The 20,532-nt window shown below is 34.8% G+C and overlaps 1 protein-coding gene across 1 annotated transcript in view; it reads left to right on the plus strand.

Annotated features, from left to right (window-relative positions):
- The first annotated feature begins 1,276 nt into the window (after positions 1–1,276).
- The window catches only part of LOC109072574 (laminin subunit gamma-3-like), a 65,385-nt gene continuing 46,129 nt past the window's right edge, over positions 1,277–20,532 (plus strand). Inside the window, exons 1-2 of the mRNA XM_042756345.1 lie at positions 1,277–2,020; positions 5,684–5,989. Coding sequence (XP_042612279.1) covers positions 1,652–2,020; positions 5,684–5,989 — 675 coding nt within the window. The 5' untranslated portion in view covers positions 1,277–1,651. The remainder of the gene's footprint in view (positions 2,021–5,683; positions 5,990–20,532) is intronic.

The following is a 20,532-nucleotide window of genomic DNA, read 5'->3' on the forward strand; positions in this document are numbered from 1 at the left end:
AATATGAGACACATCATTGCATTTTCCTGAATGATGCTGTCTTTTGCATTGCAGTCTAAACAGAGTGGAAATTGTGCCGCAACGAAATTGAATTACTGTCCAATCACAGTCCTGTCAATGAAAAGCAATGTCATGAGTGTGTTGCATTTATTCTTCATGTTCCTCTGTAATGACTGTATTTCCGTGTGGTGTGAATTTTCCTTCATATAAAAGGTTCCCAGAAAGGAAAATCAATCATTTAATTCTCTTTACTGCATACTGTGTCTGTTAAACAAATGATTATGTTGTTGCTTGAGATTACCATGATTTAATGAGTGCACACATTCACATTACACTCAACTGAAATGAACGGTTACATTGTCATTTACCACAAACACTATAAGTCTGTCAGTTTGTTTGCTGAAGGAAGGAGTCAAGGGCAGGTGATTGCTTCAAATATTTATGTTTACATAGGAAACTTCAGGTTATTTGCATGTGTAAATATTCATTGACTGTTATGTGAAAAAAATGTGCCTCCACAGTTTTTATTGTCGTTGGTTGTTCTTTGCAATGAGATCTATAATATTTGGAGAAAGTTATCTGTTTCCCATCTCACTGGTACTTTCTTGGCTGTCACAGGATACCGTGAAAGTTTTTTTTTCTGTTCTGCAAAAGAGGCTGCGATTTAGATCATTTAGAGCACATTTACTGCTAATCCATAGCATGTTCAGTGATGTCTTACAGTATGTGCAGGATGATGATGCATCATTTGTTACATAATTAGAACAGTTACAATTTGTCAAATTAATCACAAAGAAACAGCAAGTAAAAAGTTGGATTAAATGTAAAATTCTGATGTTGAATTACTGACATTGTATTTTCTGCAAAAACATATTCAAAAAAATCTTTATTTACAACTTCAAAAAATATATTTACAGTGTACTAAAAATACTATTATTTTTCAAATGTAAAAAGTTTTTTGTGTGTGTGCTGTGTGTTGTAGTTGCAGGCATCCACCAGCAGGGGCTATTGGGTCATGCTAACCAGCCAAACCTTGACCCCTCAGTTGTTTTATGATGTATATTTGGGGACAGTGGTTCCTCTTTACCCTTTCAAAAGAGGGCGCCGCTCTTCCAAATTTTCTCACTACTCTTTCTACTTTTTTTTTCATTCTCTCATGTTGCCCTTCCCTCTTTTTATCTAATTATTGGTCAACCCCAGTCAACTCCCCCCCAGCCCTCTCTCCTCCCTCTACTCTGTCTGTCTGCAAATCTATATAAAGAGAGTTTGAGTTTGTTTCCCAGGTTTCTTAGAGGGGAAACACAAGCTGAAGCACTGAGGACAAAATCTGAGGATAGAGGAATATTCCAGTTTCTTTACACCTTTCCTTCTTAACTGAATGTATGCATGCAACTCTTGTATATTGAATGAAACTTTATTGCTGCATGCAAACTCAGAGAATTGTTTCCGCATTACACAAAATATGTGTATCTGCATGTGTGTTTGCTATATCACATACTTTATTATGCTTGCCTTTGAACACTGAACTTCTGAACTTCCCTTGAAGTTTTTCCCTGTAGCATGTGGCTCTGATTTGGATTATTTGCTAGACTTGTTTTTGTTCGCTCGGCTCTTTTGAAGTTGCTTCTGTTTCAGGCCGTTTCGCAGAAGAATGGATTCCTCTGCACTTCACTCTCTTTTATTTCTGTTTTTCACCACCTTTTGCCATGTTCTTGCTGGAATGGACTCTTGTTATGATGAGGAGGGCGTCCCGAGCCGCTGTTTGCCTAAATTTGAAAATGCGGCCTTCAATCGTACAGTGATAGTTTCAAATGTGTGCGGTATCCCACCTGAGGATTATTGTATGCAGACTGGGTCCACGCGGTCATGTCACTTCTGTGACGCCTTGGACTTGGAACTGAATCGCAACGCTACTTACCTGACAGACTTCCACACGGATGAAGAGCCCACCTGGTGGCAGAGCCAGTCCATGTTCTATGGAGTTCAATATCCTAATTCAGTTAACATCACACTGCATCTTGGTAAGACACCCAGTTGGGCTTTAATATCAATCAAACAATTGCAAATGATAAGTATTTCTCCACATTGAATGAATGTACAAAAACCATATACCAAAAGTTGTACTTATTTGTGCAACATTTAGCAGACTAAAATACACTTTTGAGACAATAAAAAGCTATCTGGATCGATTATTAGCATTAAACACCTTAATATGTGTCAACTGTTCTCCTCCTACAGTTTGTCTGCAGTGGTAAACTTGTATCTGAATGTTGTGAGCCATCCAAATGCATCTTGTTCTTTATTTTACTAAACCTGCATGTAGGGCTACCTGTTTTTACTACACTGAACATTCTACATTCAGCATTCTATACTGTTTAAACTGTATGCTAACTGAACAGCAACTAAGCAGCAAGAGCCTTGCTAGTCACAATGAGTTTCGCAGCTGTGAATTTGATGCTGCCTGTAAATGTGAACACCTCAGAAATCTAATGTCATTTTGGTGGCCTTTAAGATTAGATGACTCTGATATCTCAGCTGGTTTCTTGTTCTATTACATTATCGCCCTGCAGGCTTTACGCTACAATATTTTCAATCACAATAAGTCCCACAGGTTTCTATGAATATAAGTATTTTGAAACATAAAATGTTATTTGTATTCTGTAAGGTGAAAGTTTTGTTTTCTTTCTTTCTTTAAACCTCAGAGAACCAGCACAGTAGAATTGTGGTGTTTGTATGAAGCAATTGAAAAACACCTACATTTCACTTTAATTAAGTGATATTAAAACAGCTATTTCAATTAAAATTTATTTTGATACGAATGTTTGCTGCAGTATTTAAATGGTCAAATAGTGAAATTTCTTAACTTATCATGACTGTATAACTGTATTTTGCAACCCTAAATGCCCAGTGTTGAAACTTTTCAGTGTTTTTCCATATTATACCTTGTTGCAAACGTTTGGCTAAAAGAAATGTTTTTTTTTTTTACATGTAAAGCCAAAGTCATGGCTTCAATTACCAGAGAATGCACACAAAATGTATATCCTGAATGCAGTGTAAATACATAGCTTTAAAGACAAGTGTATGCAAATATGTAAATGAAATAACATATGAAGTTATAGAATCAGTGTGAAAAACACACACACACACAGACACAAACTGTGGATGGTCTCTTTACATGTTACAGGCTACAGACTGAGTTCTAAGCTGAAGCAGATATGGTTGTAGTCAAAAGTTTGCCTATTGAGCATGTCTTTGCATCTATTTCTTATCATTCTCAAGTACTGTCACATTGATTCATAGCGCAAACAAACATATGTCATTCTGATTCTCTTCTTATGAAACTAGCTGAAATCACAGTGCATGTGTACCTTGTGGTTATTCTCTTAACAGTTTTCCACTTCTGCACATCAAAAGTTTAGATATGATTTGGTGATTCTCTCTATTTTGTTAAAGAGAGAGAGAAGAAAAATGGGAGATGAAAGGGCATTTAAATTATATTTCAACAGGCTAATCATGCACAAAAGTGTATGTTGTTGTGTTTGTTCTGATTCAAAGATGCCTTGCAGTTGGTTGTCTAGAACGCTTTCTCACATTTCCAAACCAGACAGATATATCCTGGGAGGCTGACACAGACAGATACACAAATTGCAGAAAGAGCAATGGGGGCGGTACAGAAAACACTACAAAGAATAAGACAAACATAAAAAGCAGCAGAGGTCCAGTGGCAGGTCAGGTCTTTCCAATACACAGACATAAATACACAAACACACACATGCAGATTTCTAAGGAATGTTTCCACATCTGGTTTCCATTGTGGTTTTCATTCAGTGATGTTCAAAGGTCCAGTATGAGATACAGATGTTTGGTGAAAAATACTCCAACTGAACATTAAAGATTGTTGTGTGGAAATCATACAGTTTTAACTAAGTGTTCAGACCAAGTGGGCTTAGAAATGTCACATTATGTTGACACTGATAAACAAATCAAAATCTTTAAAAAATGGTTCCAGTTTTACCATACACAGACATGTATACTTTATAGTTTATTTATACTGAGTCTGGTGCAGATTCATTTGAGTTCAGACACAAACACACCCACACATATACAGATAAATTTAGTCTACTCTAAGTTTTTTTTTTTTTTTGCGGGATAACAGCCGTTGCACTATTTACTGGTGCCTTTCTGTGAAGGTACATATGAATACACATTAAACCTATGGGTGACAAACACATTTTGTATGTACATTTTCAAATTCAAGTCCAGCTGAGTGATTTATTGTTTTGTTCCAGAGAGTTTCATCATCATGATTAAAGCTGGAGACCAACTCTTGTTTTCTTTCTCTCCTGCCTGATTTTTCCTCCATTTTTCTTCTTTTTTTCTCTAGCCAAGATTATCTTCTCACATGCTGGGATGAAATTATGGTTAAAATAATAACTGAAATGCTGTGGGTGATCATGTCTATGTAGTACACGGCAGAAATAATGATTTATAAAAGAGAGATGAAGAAGGAAAAAATAAAGAAAGAAAGTATACATCTTTGTGGTGGGGACTCTTTCTGCAGATTACATCATTTTGCCAATAGGTGGCGACAAGTGACTTGTGTCTTTATGAGTAAGTCACTGATTCATTCACTGAATTTATTCATTGAAAAGCTGATTAATTCATTAACGAAATAACTGTCTGAATTTGTAATAGCATACTAGCATACTACTTTTACTGTATATTGATAAGAGAATGGTAAGAGTTTGCTTGTATGCTATTTTGAACTTAACTGTCTTTATGAGTGAGTCATATACAGAATGATTCAATGACTCACTCACAGAGACATTTGCTCAACCGATTCGTTCAAAAACACTGATTCAAACGCCACTGTGTTTTGGTATATTTTGGCTGGCTGAGCAAAACTAGCCAAAGTGACTGCTAATATTGTGTCTGAAACATAAGTTAATACTAACTTTTTTTTTTATTCAGTTGTGTACAAGCAATATCACATCACGCTGCTTGTCTGTATATGGTCATGTTATTATTGCTTATTTAGACCTCATGCATTCAGGTTCCAGCTGTGGGCTTTATTAGTTGATAACGACCAAGTGATCTTCTGGCAGCAACCGTATTATTTTTACAGGAATGGTAGCAAATTGCAAAATACATCATCACAACAGTAGATTTTCTGTTGACTAAATATAAATGGATTTAAACAAAGTAACTGTGTGTTATTTGTCACAGCTATACAGTATCTCTTCCATGCACTGTTTGCTGGAGCAGTCCCTCTGGAGCAACCCAGGGTTAGAGACTTCTCAGGCTCTCTCCAGTTCATTTGGACAATTATATCCAAGTAGCAATTAAACTGACAAAGTACCACCAAGTATGCCATTTTCTCAAGGCATAAACTCCACATGTTCTCAGCAGACACACAAGAAAACTACTTTCTGCTCTAAATTGGATAAAGTGGCCTCATCTTTTAATACATCCTTAATTTTGTTTTGGCTTGATCTTCAACCTGCTCACTCTCAATTTGCCCCATCATCACTGATATGATAAAAATGAAGGGACGTAAAGATGTAAATCTTTAATGACCCAGACCTTAATTATCAGGCTACATTAACTACGAAGGTACTGAATTTTGTGGGACCCGTCCATAAAAATTGTAATGTAACATTAACGTTGTTGTTGTTGTTTTTCCGGCAAGGCCTTTGAGATCACATATGTCCGTTTGAAGTTCTACACCAGCCGACCAGAGAGCTTCGCCATCTACAAGCGTACCGAGGAGAATGGACCATGGCAACCGTATCAATATTACAGTGCTTCCTGTCACAAGATGTACAGGAGGGACAGTAAGGGCTTCATACGTCCAGGCGAGAATGAAAGGATGGCACTCTGCACAGATGAATTTAGTGACATCTCACCACTAACTGGCGGAAATGTGGCCTTCTCCACATTGGAGGGACGACCCAGTGCCTACAACTTCGACCAGAGTCCTGTGTTACAGGTATATCTTGTAATCCAGTACTATGGTTTATATTCAACCCATTTGGATACATCATTTAGCATGCCAAATATAAACATGAACCATTTCTAATGTAAACCCGAGGCATTTACAGTGTATGTGTGCAAAATATTTATCTTCATGGCTTGTTGACAGTAACTTGCTGTTTTAGTTAGCAGCTCCTTTCCTTTGCCTTTGGATATGTAGATGGGTGTGCTTTGTTGTTCCAGAGGAAAGCTTTAAGGGAAACATCCTTCAATGTCAAGCTTCTCTAACTTTCTAACTTTCACAGCAGAATCTCATGGCCAAACATGAGTGTACTCAGCATGCCGTGCTACTAAATACAGCCTGCTAAATTTTCCAAAGGTTTCTAGGGAGCTTCCTCTACACAGTGATGCAGTCACAGCCGCCAGATAAAGTTCAGAAAATTACAGATGACAGGAAGCTGCCAGAGCTCTTCCAACTATTAGATACAATATATGAATACACATTTCAGCAACTATGGACATTTTGTACTCAGGAAAATAAACATTTGTTTCATTTAGTTTATTAGTTTATCATACTAGTTTATTTGTCTACAAGCAATTTCCAATCACGTATAGTATACACATACAGTACTTGCAGAAACAGTTCTTTTCACATTTTTTACCTTCACATCCAAAATATCTGAGAAAATGTACTGTGGTTACTAGATTTATGTGGTGGAAATCACATATATAATGAAATGAAACTTTTTTTTAATCTTGCTAAATGCATTTGTCTCTTTACTACAAAAATAAGATAATATTTTCACGTTTTTGACATAATTGTGATGGGAAATATCACACAATAATTTCTTATACAGAAAATATTTAAATAATTTTAACAAAATATTTTTTTTTTTCACTCTTTGTTAATAATTTCTATTTTAAAAAATGGATTTTATAGAGCCTATTTAAATCAAGAAATTAAAAGATATAAGAGATTTTTGAATAATTTTTTAATTTAATTATGTTGAAGACATGCTAAAATGTTTACAAGAAAGTTTTAATGTGTCTTTCAAAAAAAAAAAAAAAAAAAACATTAAAGGGGTGCTATTATGCTTTTTCACTTTTTCAACTTTAGTTAGTCTGTAATGTTGCTGTTTGAGCATAAAAAAGATCTGCAAAGTTACAATGCTCAAAGTCCAACTCAAAAGGAGATATTTTATTTAACAGAAATCACTTTTTAAAAACTACAACGAACGACTCGTTTGGACTACAACGCATATTTGTGATATCACAAAGATCGATGAATGGGACCAGACCTGGTTGAGCTGCACTAGAGAAGGTTATCACTATGACGGAGACATGCTAGCTTTCCCAAGGCAGACAAGCTTAGAGTGGTTACAATCATCCGGGTTTAAATCATGCTCAAATTGATTTGATTTTGACGCAGTATTTACAGATGCTCACAGCAGGCAGCTATGATAAGGGGCATGACATTTCCCAACCAGGCACTGACAATCACAACACACACTGGCCCAGCTAACCAATCAAAGCACAGACTGGCGTGGCTAACCAATCACAGCACATTTCGTATTTCAGAAGGCAGGCCTTCATTTGATGCAGGAACTATTCCAACCGTTCATGCCAGACTGGGGAGAGAGGTGTTGTAATAATATAGAATATGAGAAAAATATATGTTTTTCGAACAACCTAGCATGAGAGCCTGTTCTAGTACACCACCAAAACAAAATCAAGACCTTGTAAAAGAGCATAATAGGACCCCTTTAAAGTGTCCAAAGTTGAAGAATGCCATTAACTAAAATACAGCCTAAATGTTTACAGGATATTAATGATCAGTATTTAAGCACTCAGAATGGGAAATGTGATTTGCAAGAAGAGCACTCAGAATGGGAGCTCACCGGCCCCATGTCTATTTTTGTAACAAGAAAATTGATGGAAGGAAAAGAAAGAGTTTTATAAGATGTTTGAATGCAGCTTTCTAAAAAATTTTCTTGTGTAAATAATTAAATTGCATGATTAATATAAGATGTTACTAAAATAAAATGTTACAAGTGAGTAAGAAAGAAAATGATTGAAAAGGATAAGGTTTTTAGCCTTTGATTTCTGACTGTGATTTGTGCATTTTGGTACGATGCAGCAAAGATTGAATCACTTGTTTTCATTTGTCTCATAGTGATCACATATTAGTAGGTGGCTAATATCCAATCACAAAATGGTTGATACCTGTATTAAGCACTGATCTTATCACAAAAAAAAACAGATGTTAATGGGTTAAATGGGTTCCTTGACATTCAGTGCTTGATCAGGCATAAAGATGTTTGGAACTACTGGGGTAAAAGTAAAAAAAATAAATTAAATTAAATTAAATTAGGTAAAAGCTTTTTCACTTTCAATCTTTTCATCATCCTCTTTTCTCTCACTGTTTCAAAGCAAAACAGCTATCCAATCTGTTTAGAAAAGTAAGAGCCACTAGAGGAGGACAAGAGAGGGAGCAACAAAAAAGAAAGGATGTCATTTTATTTAAGAGCAGAGATAACAGTTTGGCTTGTTGTGATTGAGGCTTGTAGCCTGATGTGTGAAATAGAATCTCCCTATCACACAGATGGGAGATGAATTGGGTTTTAAAAGGAGTATTGTAAGGGGACTCCAGCAGCCCCACAAAAAAGAGGAGGAACTGGAAGAGAGTGCTAGAGCTGAAGTAGTCCAGCTGCTGAGCTGAGAGCAATATAGTAATCAGCATATTTTTATTAATTCATTAATACATTTTAAATTGGAAATTATTTCATTTGTTTTTGTGAATTGTGGGGACATTCCATAGGCATAATGTTTTTTTATACTTTACAAACTGTATGTGCTATTGCCCTACACCAACCCTACACCTAACCCTACCCCTTACAGGAAGCATTTTTACTTTCTCAAAAAAACTCATTCTGTATGGTTTATAAGCGTTTTGAAAAATGGCATGGGGGACATGGGTATGTCCTCATAAGTACCCTCTCCTTGTAATACCATGTGTAATACCCATGTCCTTATACAAAAACATGCACGCCACGCCCGCATGCACACCACACAAAAACATGCACACACACACACACACACACACACACAGTGTCCAGTGTGTCTTTCCCTATGCTATGGACCTGGACCTTGAAGGCTAAGCATTTACATTTAGCAGGCACTTTTATCCATCCAACCATTTTTTTTTTTATCTAGATCGATTCATCAAAGAGCCAGTAATATTATTTATATACAATTTCAGGTTTATTAGACAACTAGATTATGAAACAAGCTAAAGAAGTTTTTTTTGGGTTTGTTTTTGTGTTGCATGCGAGTCTATATGTGCTAGTCTATTGGTTTAAGCGTTTGGGGTGGTAAAGTGCTTGCAGAAGAGATGTTTCTATAACACTTTATTTTAATGTGCCCTTGTTACACATTACATGTACTTACTACTATAATAACAATTAATTATGCATAATTACATGCAAGTTACCCTAAACCAAACCCTAATCCTAACCTTAACCATATAGTAAGTACATATTCCCCGGGCACCGCAGCATAAATGGCTGCCCATTGCTCCGGGTGTGTGTGTGTTCACTGCTGTGTGTGTGCACTTTGGATGGGTTAAATGCAGAGCATGAATTCCGAGTATGGGTCACCATACTTGGCTGTATGTCACGTCACTTTCATTTTCACATGTAGTTAATTAATATTACTCAGTACTTAAAAGTATAATTACACTGTAACAACGACACCTTAAAATAAAGTTTAACCGATGTTTCTTCAGATGCTTATTAAAAGATGTGATGGTCTCTGCAGTTCAGGTGGAGCTGGCTGCTCATTCCACCAGACAGGAACAGGGTAAAGGCTTTGGAGAGTGACATTTGCCTCGTTGTTCATTCCATTACCTGAGCTGGTGGGAGGGAATATATACATCTAGGAGTGAATTGGGGTAGGGAGGTGCTGTTCAAGTGGCAGTCCTGAAAGCCAGGGTCAAAACCTAAAATTTTATTCTAGCTGCAACATTGAGCCAGTGAGGCTTGTTTTTGTTCGACCTGTTTATAATGACTAATAGCTCAGAATATATTTCTCACACATGCATCTGTATTGCTCCTCATAATGGGCTCTCTGCAGGTGGAAATGGATTGTCTGCAGAGAGAAGAAGAACTAAGATTCTCCAATTACCCAAATGTCACCCTGTTGCTAGCCTGGTTATTTTAATTAATTTCCTCAATTTCCTTTGATTGACATGAGGAAATACAGAGAGCAAGAAAGATGGAAATAAATGAGATGAGAGCTGAAAATAATCACTTATGAGAATGTGAAATATCTGGTTTCCTTAAAGTAGGACATGTAATGCAGATCCAACACTGAAACAGTATTAAACATCAAATGCAGTAAGCATGTATCCAGAGTCAATCACATATTGAAAAACAGTGACAAATGATTCAAGGGTAGAAATGATGACCATAGACTGTGTAAATCAACTGCTGGCTTTCAAACTGATTTATTTTATTTATTCCTATAAGAACTAATAGCCAACATTACACTTGCTCACATTCTAAATATAACTTTTGTAGCATGCAAGTAATGATCAAGTAAAAATGTTCTCATCTCTGGCATTAGCACAGTTATCGCTCACTGATAACAACATAGTTGTATCTCATGTAGCCATAGCCTAACCATAAGGTCTACACTTTAATAACGAATATGTTTTTCCAAATATTAAGTTTTTTTAGTTCACCAGCTGGTAAATCACTCTAAAAGTGTCTTTTCCTCTGTGCTTTTATTATTAGAATTGTGGTGTTGACTCTGCTATTCTCTTACAGTTATTAGAGTTATTTTTAAAACTTTACGGTTATAGTTTTTTTGTTCTTGTTGTGAATACGCCTCTATACTTGATTAAACCTTTTTGGATCACATTGCATTCTAGGGTTTTGTTCAAAATACAGATTTGAAGAATTATTTCCATTATTTATTTTTAGGGTTTTGTTCAAATTTTAGGTTTGAATTTTTGTTTATTTTTTCAATTTTTGAGTTGAGATTTGATTTGGTTGCAATTCTGTTAAATTTTATATAATTTTTAGTTTTGTTTTTTGATCTTATTTTAAAATTTTGTTCAGGTTTTTGCATTTATGAACACTATATTTTTTAATGTTTCTTCTCTGCCCTACACAAACACACACACACACACACACTTGAACTGCTGCCTCCATTTATCTCCCTTTGCACTCATTACTTTAATCACTAATTCTTTTACTCTGCAATTAGAGAGTGGAAGTAGTGATTTAGTTACTCTGTGAAACAGTGGAAGCCAAGTGTCTTTCATTTTCTTGCCTCCCATCTTTTTTAAGTCCGGACCCCTGAACTTACCACTGCCACCGGGTTTCCTTTAAAGTACAGTAAAGTTTTATTTATAGCAGCCCCAGTCTGACTGCTGTGATCAGATGCTTCTGGGGGAATAAATTCTCCCCCTGCTTCAACACGAAAGGCATCGCTTAGATCCAAAAACTTGCTATGTTTTCTGTTGTTTATATTGAGGAAAGAAAGATCTCAGTTACTTTGTTTTTAATATATTAGCAGTCTGGTTTGACTTATAGTTTATGATGTTATGACTGTGCTGAGTGTGGGTCATGTAAGACAACTAATTTATATATTTTGGGAAAAATGTGAACAAAACAGGAAACAACAAACATCTACCACACATAGAAAAGTTTCTCAGCTGAGTAGCATTTTTAATTCTTTGCTTCTGGAGTTTGCCATTTTTAAATGGAGATATCTAGCATATATATATATATATATGTGTGTGTGTGTGTGTGTGTAAATGTGTGTGTATACAGTATATATATGCATATACATCTTTTGAATAGGGATGTAATTATTAACTCAACTCCCAATACGATTTTTTGATGATTTTTTTGTTTAAACAAAATTTAAGACAAATTATAAATGTAGAGGTGTCCTTTTATTATTGCTTGGACAATGCTGCACATTTCTTTGTGAAATTGAAATATGTCAAATAATAAAACTAGATTGAAATTTTAAAACAAATCCCAAATCTTATCAAATAAATAAGACAAAAAAAATCTTCATATAAATGAAGGCTTTGCTTGTGTTCTTTCCATTCAAAATTAGAGGCAACCACTTGAATCACAATCCAAGATTGTGTGGAAAGATGCTGTATACTGTACGTGTAGTTTTTTTTATCTAAATTATATTGTATATGTTACACGCCCCGTACAGAACGCCGTGTTGGCAGATTAGAAAGTCCCTGTAAACACAGGAAAAATTGAGGAGACAGGAGCAAACGTGTCTGTGCCGCACATAATCCCCAGCAATTGTTTATTAAATGTATTTTTTTACATTGTTATTCAATAAAGTATAATTCTTTCTATTCTCATTAATGCACAAATGTCATTCTTTTTCTCATCAAAACAATGCTCAGTTTATCTTTCCATTTTTCCCACAACAAAAACAAAAAACATACATTTGAGCTTTCCACTTTGCTCTTTTAAATCTACTCAGAAAAGTCACAATGTATCTGATGAGCATGAATTCAACACACATGACTGAACATGTAAGGCCTAAGAACCTGAGAAATATATGTAAACCATACACCTTTAACGTTCTAGTTACTGATCTTATGAATAGATCTGCCATCATGTTACATTAATATTCATTTTTCCTTCTATATTAACAGGAAATAGAATTGCATTACATTCGTTTTCACTGGAAAGTCTGTTTGAAAGTGTCTGGAGAAGTGCCTTAATATTTATGTCACACATGAACTCTGATTAACACAAACACAAATATAACATGAATAAAAATAATGAATATCATAACCTGGTAACTGGAGCCTGTATGAATCAAATTAAATGCATTTCACGAACAAATCATATGAATCCATTTCACAGCATTCACAAAATGGCGGATGATCTACGCATATTCATTATCTTCAAAAACCGTAACACTTATAAACAATATATTCGCAACATGGACATACACATAGGAATTAAATAACTCGTGTGGATGTTGTTTTCTTATTGTGAAAGTCATACCTGTAAACACAGGGAAAATTGAGGAGACAGGAGCAAACGTGTCTGTGTCGCACATAATCCCCAGCAATTGTGAGGGCGCTGGCGCAACACCGCTCCTCTATACGATTCCTCATTTTCAAAATAAGAGTCCCGATCTCATTCAGCAATAGACAGTACTTTACACATGACAGTTTCAGCTTCCCTTTTACATTTAACATATAGAATATATGTAAACTGAAAATCAGTGTATGAAAAAAAATAAAAAATAACTTTTTCTTCCAAAAATCACAATAACTAAAATGTGTACATACTTCAGGGTGTCACATATAATTTGAGATTTTAAAACAAACATTTTGTTTTGTGAAAATATATAACATAAAACATCTGTACAAAACAGAAACAGCAGATGGGGCTTAATGAGATGGAACAGCATACAACATTTCCTTGGTTACCACTGTAAACAAAGCAGCAGCACCGCTTATAAACACTACTTTAATATGCATTATACAGAGTGAAGATGAAAAGGAAATACCATCTACACTTTTCTAAAGACAGTCAGTTCCCCTCAGAGATACATTCATAAAAACCCCCAAATGTATCGCGATTCATTTATCATTTTAACCAATTTGAATCGTCACATATTTGTTGATGTTCAACCAGATCGTCGTGCATCGTTATATCCCTAGTTTTGAACATTGGTATGTTTTTTATGCATATGCATGCAACTTACTCTGTCCTTCAGACACAATGATAAATCAAAACTCATTTTAGCAGATAGATTTATGAAGGTAATGTGAAACATGTAATTCATCTGTACACTGACACTCACATTACATTCAGTCACTTGTTGGAAAGCATCTGAGCAGGAAGTAATGTAAATATGTTCTGCTGTATCTCTCTGGATTCAGATTTAGCTATTATTTTCTGTAACTACCCAAGCTTTCATAACTCGTCTGAAGGTTTTACGGCAGTGCAGTTCTGCATTTTTGTGATCGTTAACAAGAATGATGGCACAGCACGCTTCCTATTTCCCCTCTCCGTCAATTCTTTGATGATTGATTGTTTTTAGCTTACAAAACCTCTTTCCCTAATGGCCCAGTTGCCCATAGATTTCTGCTCAGTGAGGCGTTCATCAACATGCTGATTATAAAGCAACTCCTGATCAATACGCAAGCCAGATTACATGGAGGTAGTGACAAATCTTGGTGACGAAACTAAAACTTTAATTTTTTAGTTTGGCTTATCTTTTTTTCTCATTCTTAATATTTCTCTATCATTGCATGCCTCCTTATTTTAACGAGAAAATGAGCGCACATTCACTTCTAATCTGAATGAAAGTGAGATCAATGAAGTCAAACCCTTTCATTACCACACACACATCTCTCTCTCCCTCTGATTTCTCCCACTGATATATGTGACCCTGCCTGTGTGCCTTTTTTTTTTTTTAAAGGTGTAGAACATTCTGTGGAAATATAACCTTTATATCTTTAGTATTGACTGAGTAAGGCCATGTCAAAGATTGAACTCATAGTGAAATTAATGGTTGAAATCAAACTTTGATGCTTGTGATCTCATAATTAGATTTTGAGACTTTAGCCTGGATTTCACAGACAGGGTCACATATTAAATTAAAATGTGAAAAGGGAAAATGACTCATCTGACCGGCCATATACAACTCTTAGTTTTTTCTTCAGCTGAAGCAGCCTGAATTTTCATGGAGATGAGCTGAATTCTGTGGATGTTATGAAGATGAGCTGACCTTTGTTAATGTGACTTGTGAAGCATGTTCTTCATTATGGCAGCTTGCCTTTTTCAGTCTAGACAGATACCATTTTAAAGGCCCTTCAGCTCACCTTCTCAGCCCAAAGAAAATCTTCCATGGTAAACTTTAAATATAACATTTAAAATCACTGATATGCACATATACTACAGTTGGCTTTATGCAACGGAATTACTTAATTCACTATATTTATCACAGATCACTTATATATAAATTGTAGGTTAATATTATTACTTATTTGGAAAATGGCTACATTTATTCCACAAATATTGGCAATGTAGTAAGCAGTGACCTTGTTGTTTGACTTTAGCAAACTGACATTCAGTATTTCTTTGTATATCGCACAAATTCTTGCTGTCATACAGTTGTGCTTTAGCTGCTGTTTTTCATTTACATTTAGTCATTTTGCAGACACTTTTATCTAAAATGACTTACAAATCAACATCACAAGCATTTTATCATACAAGAGCTGACAACAGATGTACTGCTATGGCAAGTTTCAAGAGTAAACTGGACAACTGCAGAAGAACGCAAGAGTATATATATATATATATATATATATATATATTATATATATATATATGGTATATATAATATATATATATATATATATATAAAACCATTTGGTATGAAATCCATGGTTCAATAAGTGCTTGTGAATTGCAGTTTTGTTTAAATAATTCTTGTGAGTTTTATTTTTCTCAGAGTTGGCTCTGTTTGTGTGCCCGTGGGTTCATGTGTTGAGATGAGGAAATGACTAACCCAATAATGAGTTTTTGAAAAAAACAATGCACGCCAAACATCTTCCCTTGTACATTTGTAATGAGAAGCGTTTCTAAACCTGTTGCCCAACAAGAGAACATTATAACATGCTTTTCCTCCAAAACATCCATCGAATGTTTGTAATAACTTCCTTTTCTGATCTGACGTTGCTTCTTATCACAGAATGAGGCAGAAAATATATTATATAATAAGGGCTACGTTGATTAGCAGTAGATTGTAAATATACTTAATTATTAGGAAAATACCCGAGATGGCTGGAAGAACACAGATAAACCATATATTGTTACAGTCGTATATTTATTGTCTTCATGTTTAATCAGTTCAGACGTTTCTATCTTTTTATTCAGTCACAGTGATAGCAGGATGCCTTTGTCCATTTTGGATTTCCCGGAGCCTTATCAGTTTTGTTAGGCTTCTGGGATGCATATGTGGAGTTTCTGTGCGAGGGCGACCTCCGATGTCCAGTATGAATAAAACAGACATTACATGTGTTTATAGCGCTCAGTAATCGCCAACCCATTCTATTTTGGCTAAAAATAGGAAAAATAAGACTTCTCTCAAAATAAATTTGAAGTAGATATATGATAATCCAGTGTACAGTAATGTAATGTTTTTGTTGTTGTTTTTAATGTGAAAATAAATAAATGGCAAATCACAAAAAAAAAAAAAAAAAAAAACACTCTCATGTGCCAAGCCATCATAACCGAACCGAAAATAGTGGTAAAAAAAAAGAAAAAAAAGAGGTATGCATTGACCCGTACACTTTACAAAAAAAAAAAAAAAATGCTGGGTTGTTTCTACCCAACTTTGGGAAAAATATGGATTAACCCAACTTTTGGGTCAAAAAAATAATGTAAAAGTTTAACCTAGCGGTTGGGTTAGTCCACATTTGACCCAGTTGGGTTGAAACAATAATTTGAATAATTATTCCACTGTGTTTTCTCATGTCCAAGGTCAACGCAATATATATATATATATATATATATATATATATATATATATATATATATATATATATATATATATATATATATAAATTGTTGTTATATATATATAAATTGTTGTTATATATATAAAAATACTAAACTTAACAACTATCTTACTAACTATTAATAAGGAGCAAGGAGTTTAGGACTGAGGGCAAAAGTCATAGTTAATAGTTAGATAATAGTGAGAATTGGTCCCCAAAGAAAAAAACTGGCTGTATATAAAGCCAGTAGAATTGTGCGTGTGTGTATGTGTGTTGCTGTAATTGTGGCTTACATGCTGAGCTGATAGAAGAGGTATCTTAAGGTGTTATAATAGTTTAGTAAAAATAGTTTTAGTAAATGTCTGTATTATTTAATTGTTCTTTTATGGTGTTTCAGTTGTGCTAGCATGGGAATTTGAGGGTTGAAAAATGAACTGAATGTTAATGTGTTGACTTAAAAAAAAAGATATGAAATGAACCACAAATTATTGACACTAAATTGTTGAATTGTTTGACAGCACAGGTTGCTGTCATCTAAACGCTAAATTTACACGAGTAAAGCACTAAACTTACTCACTCACTCAAAAAAGAGGTGCAGCCTGATACGTGGTCAACCCTGCCTGTCTTCTCTGCAAAACCATCCATATTTCATTAGCTTTAACGCCAGCAGACAGCATCCTGCCTTTAATATTAGCATTTAATCCCAGTGTGTCTCCTACAGTGCTTTCTGTAGAAAGAATTTAACAGACACCCTTTTCCACTCTTAAACCTCTCAAAAGAAAAAAAGGGGAGAAAAGGAAGGAAGTTTGAACTTCAAATCAGATGACAGAGACGAGAGGCCCCCTGGGTTGTATTTTCATTCTGAGAATAATTTGAGAGAGTGGAGAAAAAGAAAGCACAAAGAGGAAAAGAATAGCACTCAAATCAACTGCAATATGCTCAATACAATCTTGTCTGCAATAAAAAAAAACTTTTTATGAAGGTTGTAGAAAACCTTTAAATTTAACACAGTGTTCAGTTCAAACATAATGTCCACTGAAGGCAAGTGAAGTGAGAACCCATGAGCAGTTTATTAAAATCCAAGAATGACCAGATACTCAATAAATAAAGACATGGCTTGACTTGGCTTGGCTTGATTTGATTTGACTGAACAGGAACATAAACTCACAAACAGAGGGTTACATGAACAAAGTTAGACAAGAGTCAATGGAAACATGAGGGCAATATATGTCAAACAAAATGCGTCACATGACACAATCCAACAAATGAGAAACAAGACGCATGACTAAAACAACCAATCACAACATGACATTTTTTTGAATGGATGTCAGTAGAGGAGAGGCCTCAATATGCTGAGTAAACAGCTTTTTAGAGGAAACAGCTTATCATTTAATGAATCGACAGCCTATTGGCTAATTTTCAACATGTTTTACACTAAGCAGTACTTCTGGAGATGTTGATCTGTTAATATATGCATGCTTTCCCTTTTTCATAATTACTAAAATATTAGCTGCATAAAAACACTCACCTTGTAACCTGGTACTTGATGGTTTCTTGTAAAGTAATGGATTACTTCAAAGGGGGATATTTATGTTTTTTTTTGTTGTTGTTGTTGTTGTTCTTTACGTGTGAAAGGCATTATTATATTTTTCCCCCACCAACAAAATCCATGTTGAAGATGAAAGTTTTCCTATGAATTCAAATTTAATTTGTTCAGTCATCCATTATTGTTGTTGTTTTTGTTGTCTCTCTCTCTCTCTCTCTCTCTCTCTCTCTCTCTCTCTCTGTCTCTTTCTCACTTGGTTGAGGCTGAAGAGCTGGGTGTTAAATTGGAACGCCAGGTTTGAATGAGAATGAGAGATAGAGCGCATAAAGCGAGCAGCACAAAGTGAACTTAAGCAATCAAATTAAAAAAAGTTATTCAGTTTGAAATGAGGGACAAGCCTCTTCCTGATGCATTCTAATCATAAAGGTCCTCCTGGCTGTGACCCACGTAAGAGGGGAGGAAAGGAAGATGGCAGAGGGATGAAAAAAAAATTATGCGAAAACATGAAATGCAATTGAGGGGCAAATGGCTCGGGGGCGGGGTGAATAATTCACAGAAAAGCTGTACAAAAAGTAGAAAGTGTGACTCCTCTAAACTCCTCAAAGAAGAAAGAGAAATTAAAACAGACAGAAGATTGAGAATCAAGAGACAACTTTTCCGTTTTCACTTAAACATTTCATACTTAGTCAGCAGTTGATGAACTCATTAGCTAAACGGGTAGAAGCAAAAGAAGACTAATTAAGTGCTTGCTGCCATTTGCGCGAATAAACGATCTAATAATGAACCTTTTAAAGATTACTTCCATCCTGCCATGTAAATAATATCTCAAAGAGCAACTTGCTCAAGACAATTAGGCATAGTTCAGCTGACATCAGTCAAGAAAAAATGGCAGGCAATGTTTTGTTGTTTGTTTGTCTGTTTTTGTTTCATTAAGATCTGCATTCACTTTAAATGTCTCTACCATAGAGTACTGGATTATTTGTATCAGAGTAGCCTAACCCTTTGAGCTCTTTTAATGGAAATTCGAACACTTGTTCTAGAAGTTATTTATTTCTTAATCAGTCTCTCAGATTTTTAAATTAACTTGCTTTAGGCATATTCTGGTGCCACATTATGGATTAGCAACCCTTTGATAGTCGCCTCATGGCATATGAAATCAAACGTGCTTTTAATACTAACCCAGGGGACTTTCTTTCATGGCATATAGGGTTTGAGCCAGTAAGCTGAGCTGTGTAGTGGCAATATAATTAATCATGGCACAAATGTGGTGAGATGACAGAACAGTCGCTAACACAATCCTGACTGAGGCAGATAAAGTGGTAAAGAAAGCTAAGCATCTCTATGGCTTTCTGTTGGCTCACTACATATTAGTCTATAATATACAAATGTACATATTCAAAAGTTTGAGGTCAGTAAGATTTTTTTTCTTATGCACACCAAGGCTGCATTTATTTGGTCAAAATAAAGCAAACATATTGTAATACTGTGAAATATTAAGACGTGTTTTTTGTTGTTGTTGTTTTTTCAACACATTTAGATAATGTATTGTATTCCTGTGGTGGGAAAGCTGAATTTTCAGCAGTCATTACTCCAATGTTCATTGTCACGTGATCTTTTAGAAATCATTCTAATTGGAATTGGTTAGGTTGGGTTAGTATTCATGTATTACTAGTGTGTGTTGTTTTTATGTGTTCCATGTTTTTTAATGCTGTTTGTAAAGCGCTGTGGTCTGCAGGTGCAGTAAAGTGCTTTATAAGAAAGCAAATGAATAAGTGAATTAATATTTTTTTCACTATACTTTTTTCAGGATTTCATGAAAAAAAAAACAGCATTTATTAGGAAAATAATTTCTTTTCAACAACGAAAGGTTGTCACTTTTGATTAATTTAATGTGTCAGTGCTGAATAATAGTATTCATTTGTTAAAAAATATATATATATTACTAACCCCAAACTTTTGAACGGTAGGTAGAAAGTCATAATAAATAGTGGGTGACCTGGTTCACAGTTGATTTCAACAGGCAATGTGGAATGATGCAATACTTTAATAAGCAGACATATACATAGCACACACAATTTGATATATATAAATAGTCAGTTCTCTATTATTTTAATACTTTAATTTAAATAGTTTTATAATGGTTTTGATGACAATGTATGTATTATAAATATATGTATTTATAATGACAATATATGTATTTAAAAATAGTCTAAATGAAATATTATTGTTGTTATTTATTATTAATATATTTTTATATATCTTTTTATATATACCATCTTGGATTTTGTTGTTGTGCATTATGTGCCACCACTGTGAAGGATAAATGCAGTGCCTCCAATAATACAGCTAAAAGATGATATATAAGAAGGGAGCATAATTGAATTGCCTACTTTTTGGCACAGATTTCACATCGGGAGTGTGACTACGATGCCTTCAAATACTGTTT

Source organism: Cyprinus carpio, chromosome A5 (assembly GCF_018340385.1).
Source record: "Cyprinus carpio isolate SPL01 chromosome A5, ASM1834038v1, whole genome shotgun sequence".
NCBI classification, from domain to species: domain Eukaryota; kingdom Metazoa; phylum Chordata; class Actinopteri; order Cypriniformes; family Cyprinidae; genus Cyprinus; species Cyprinus carpio.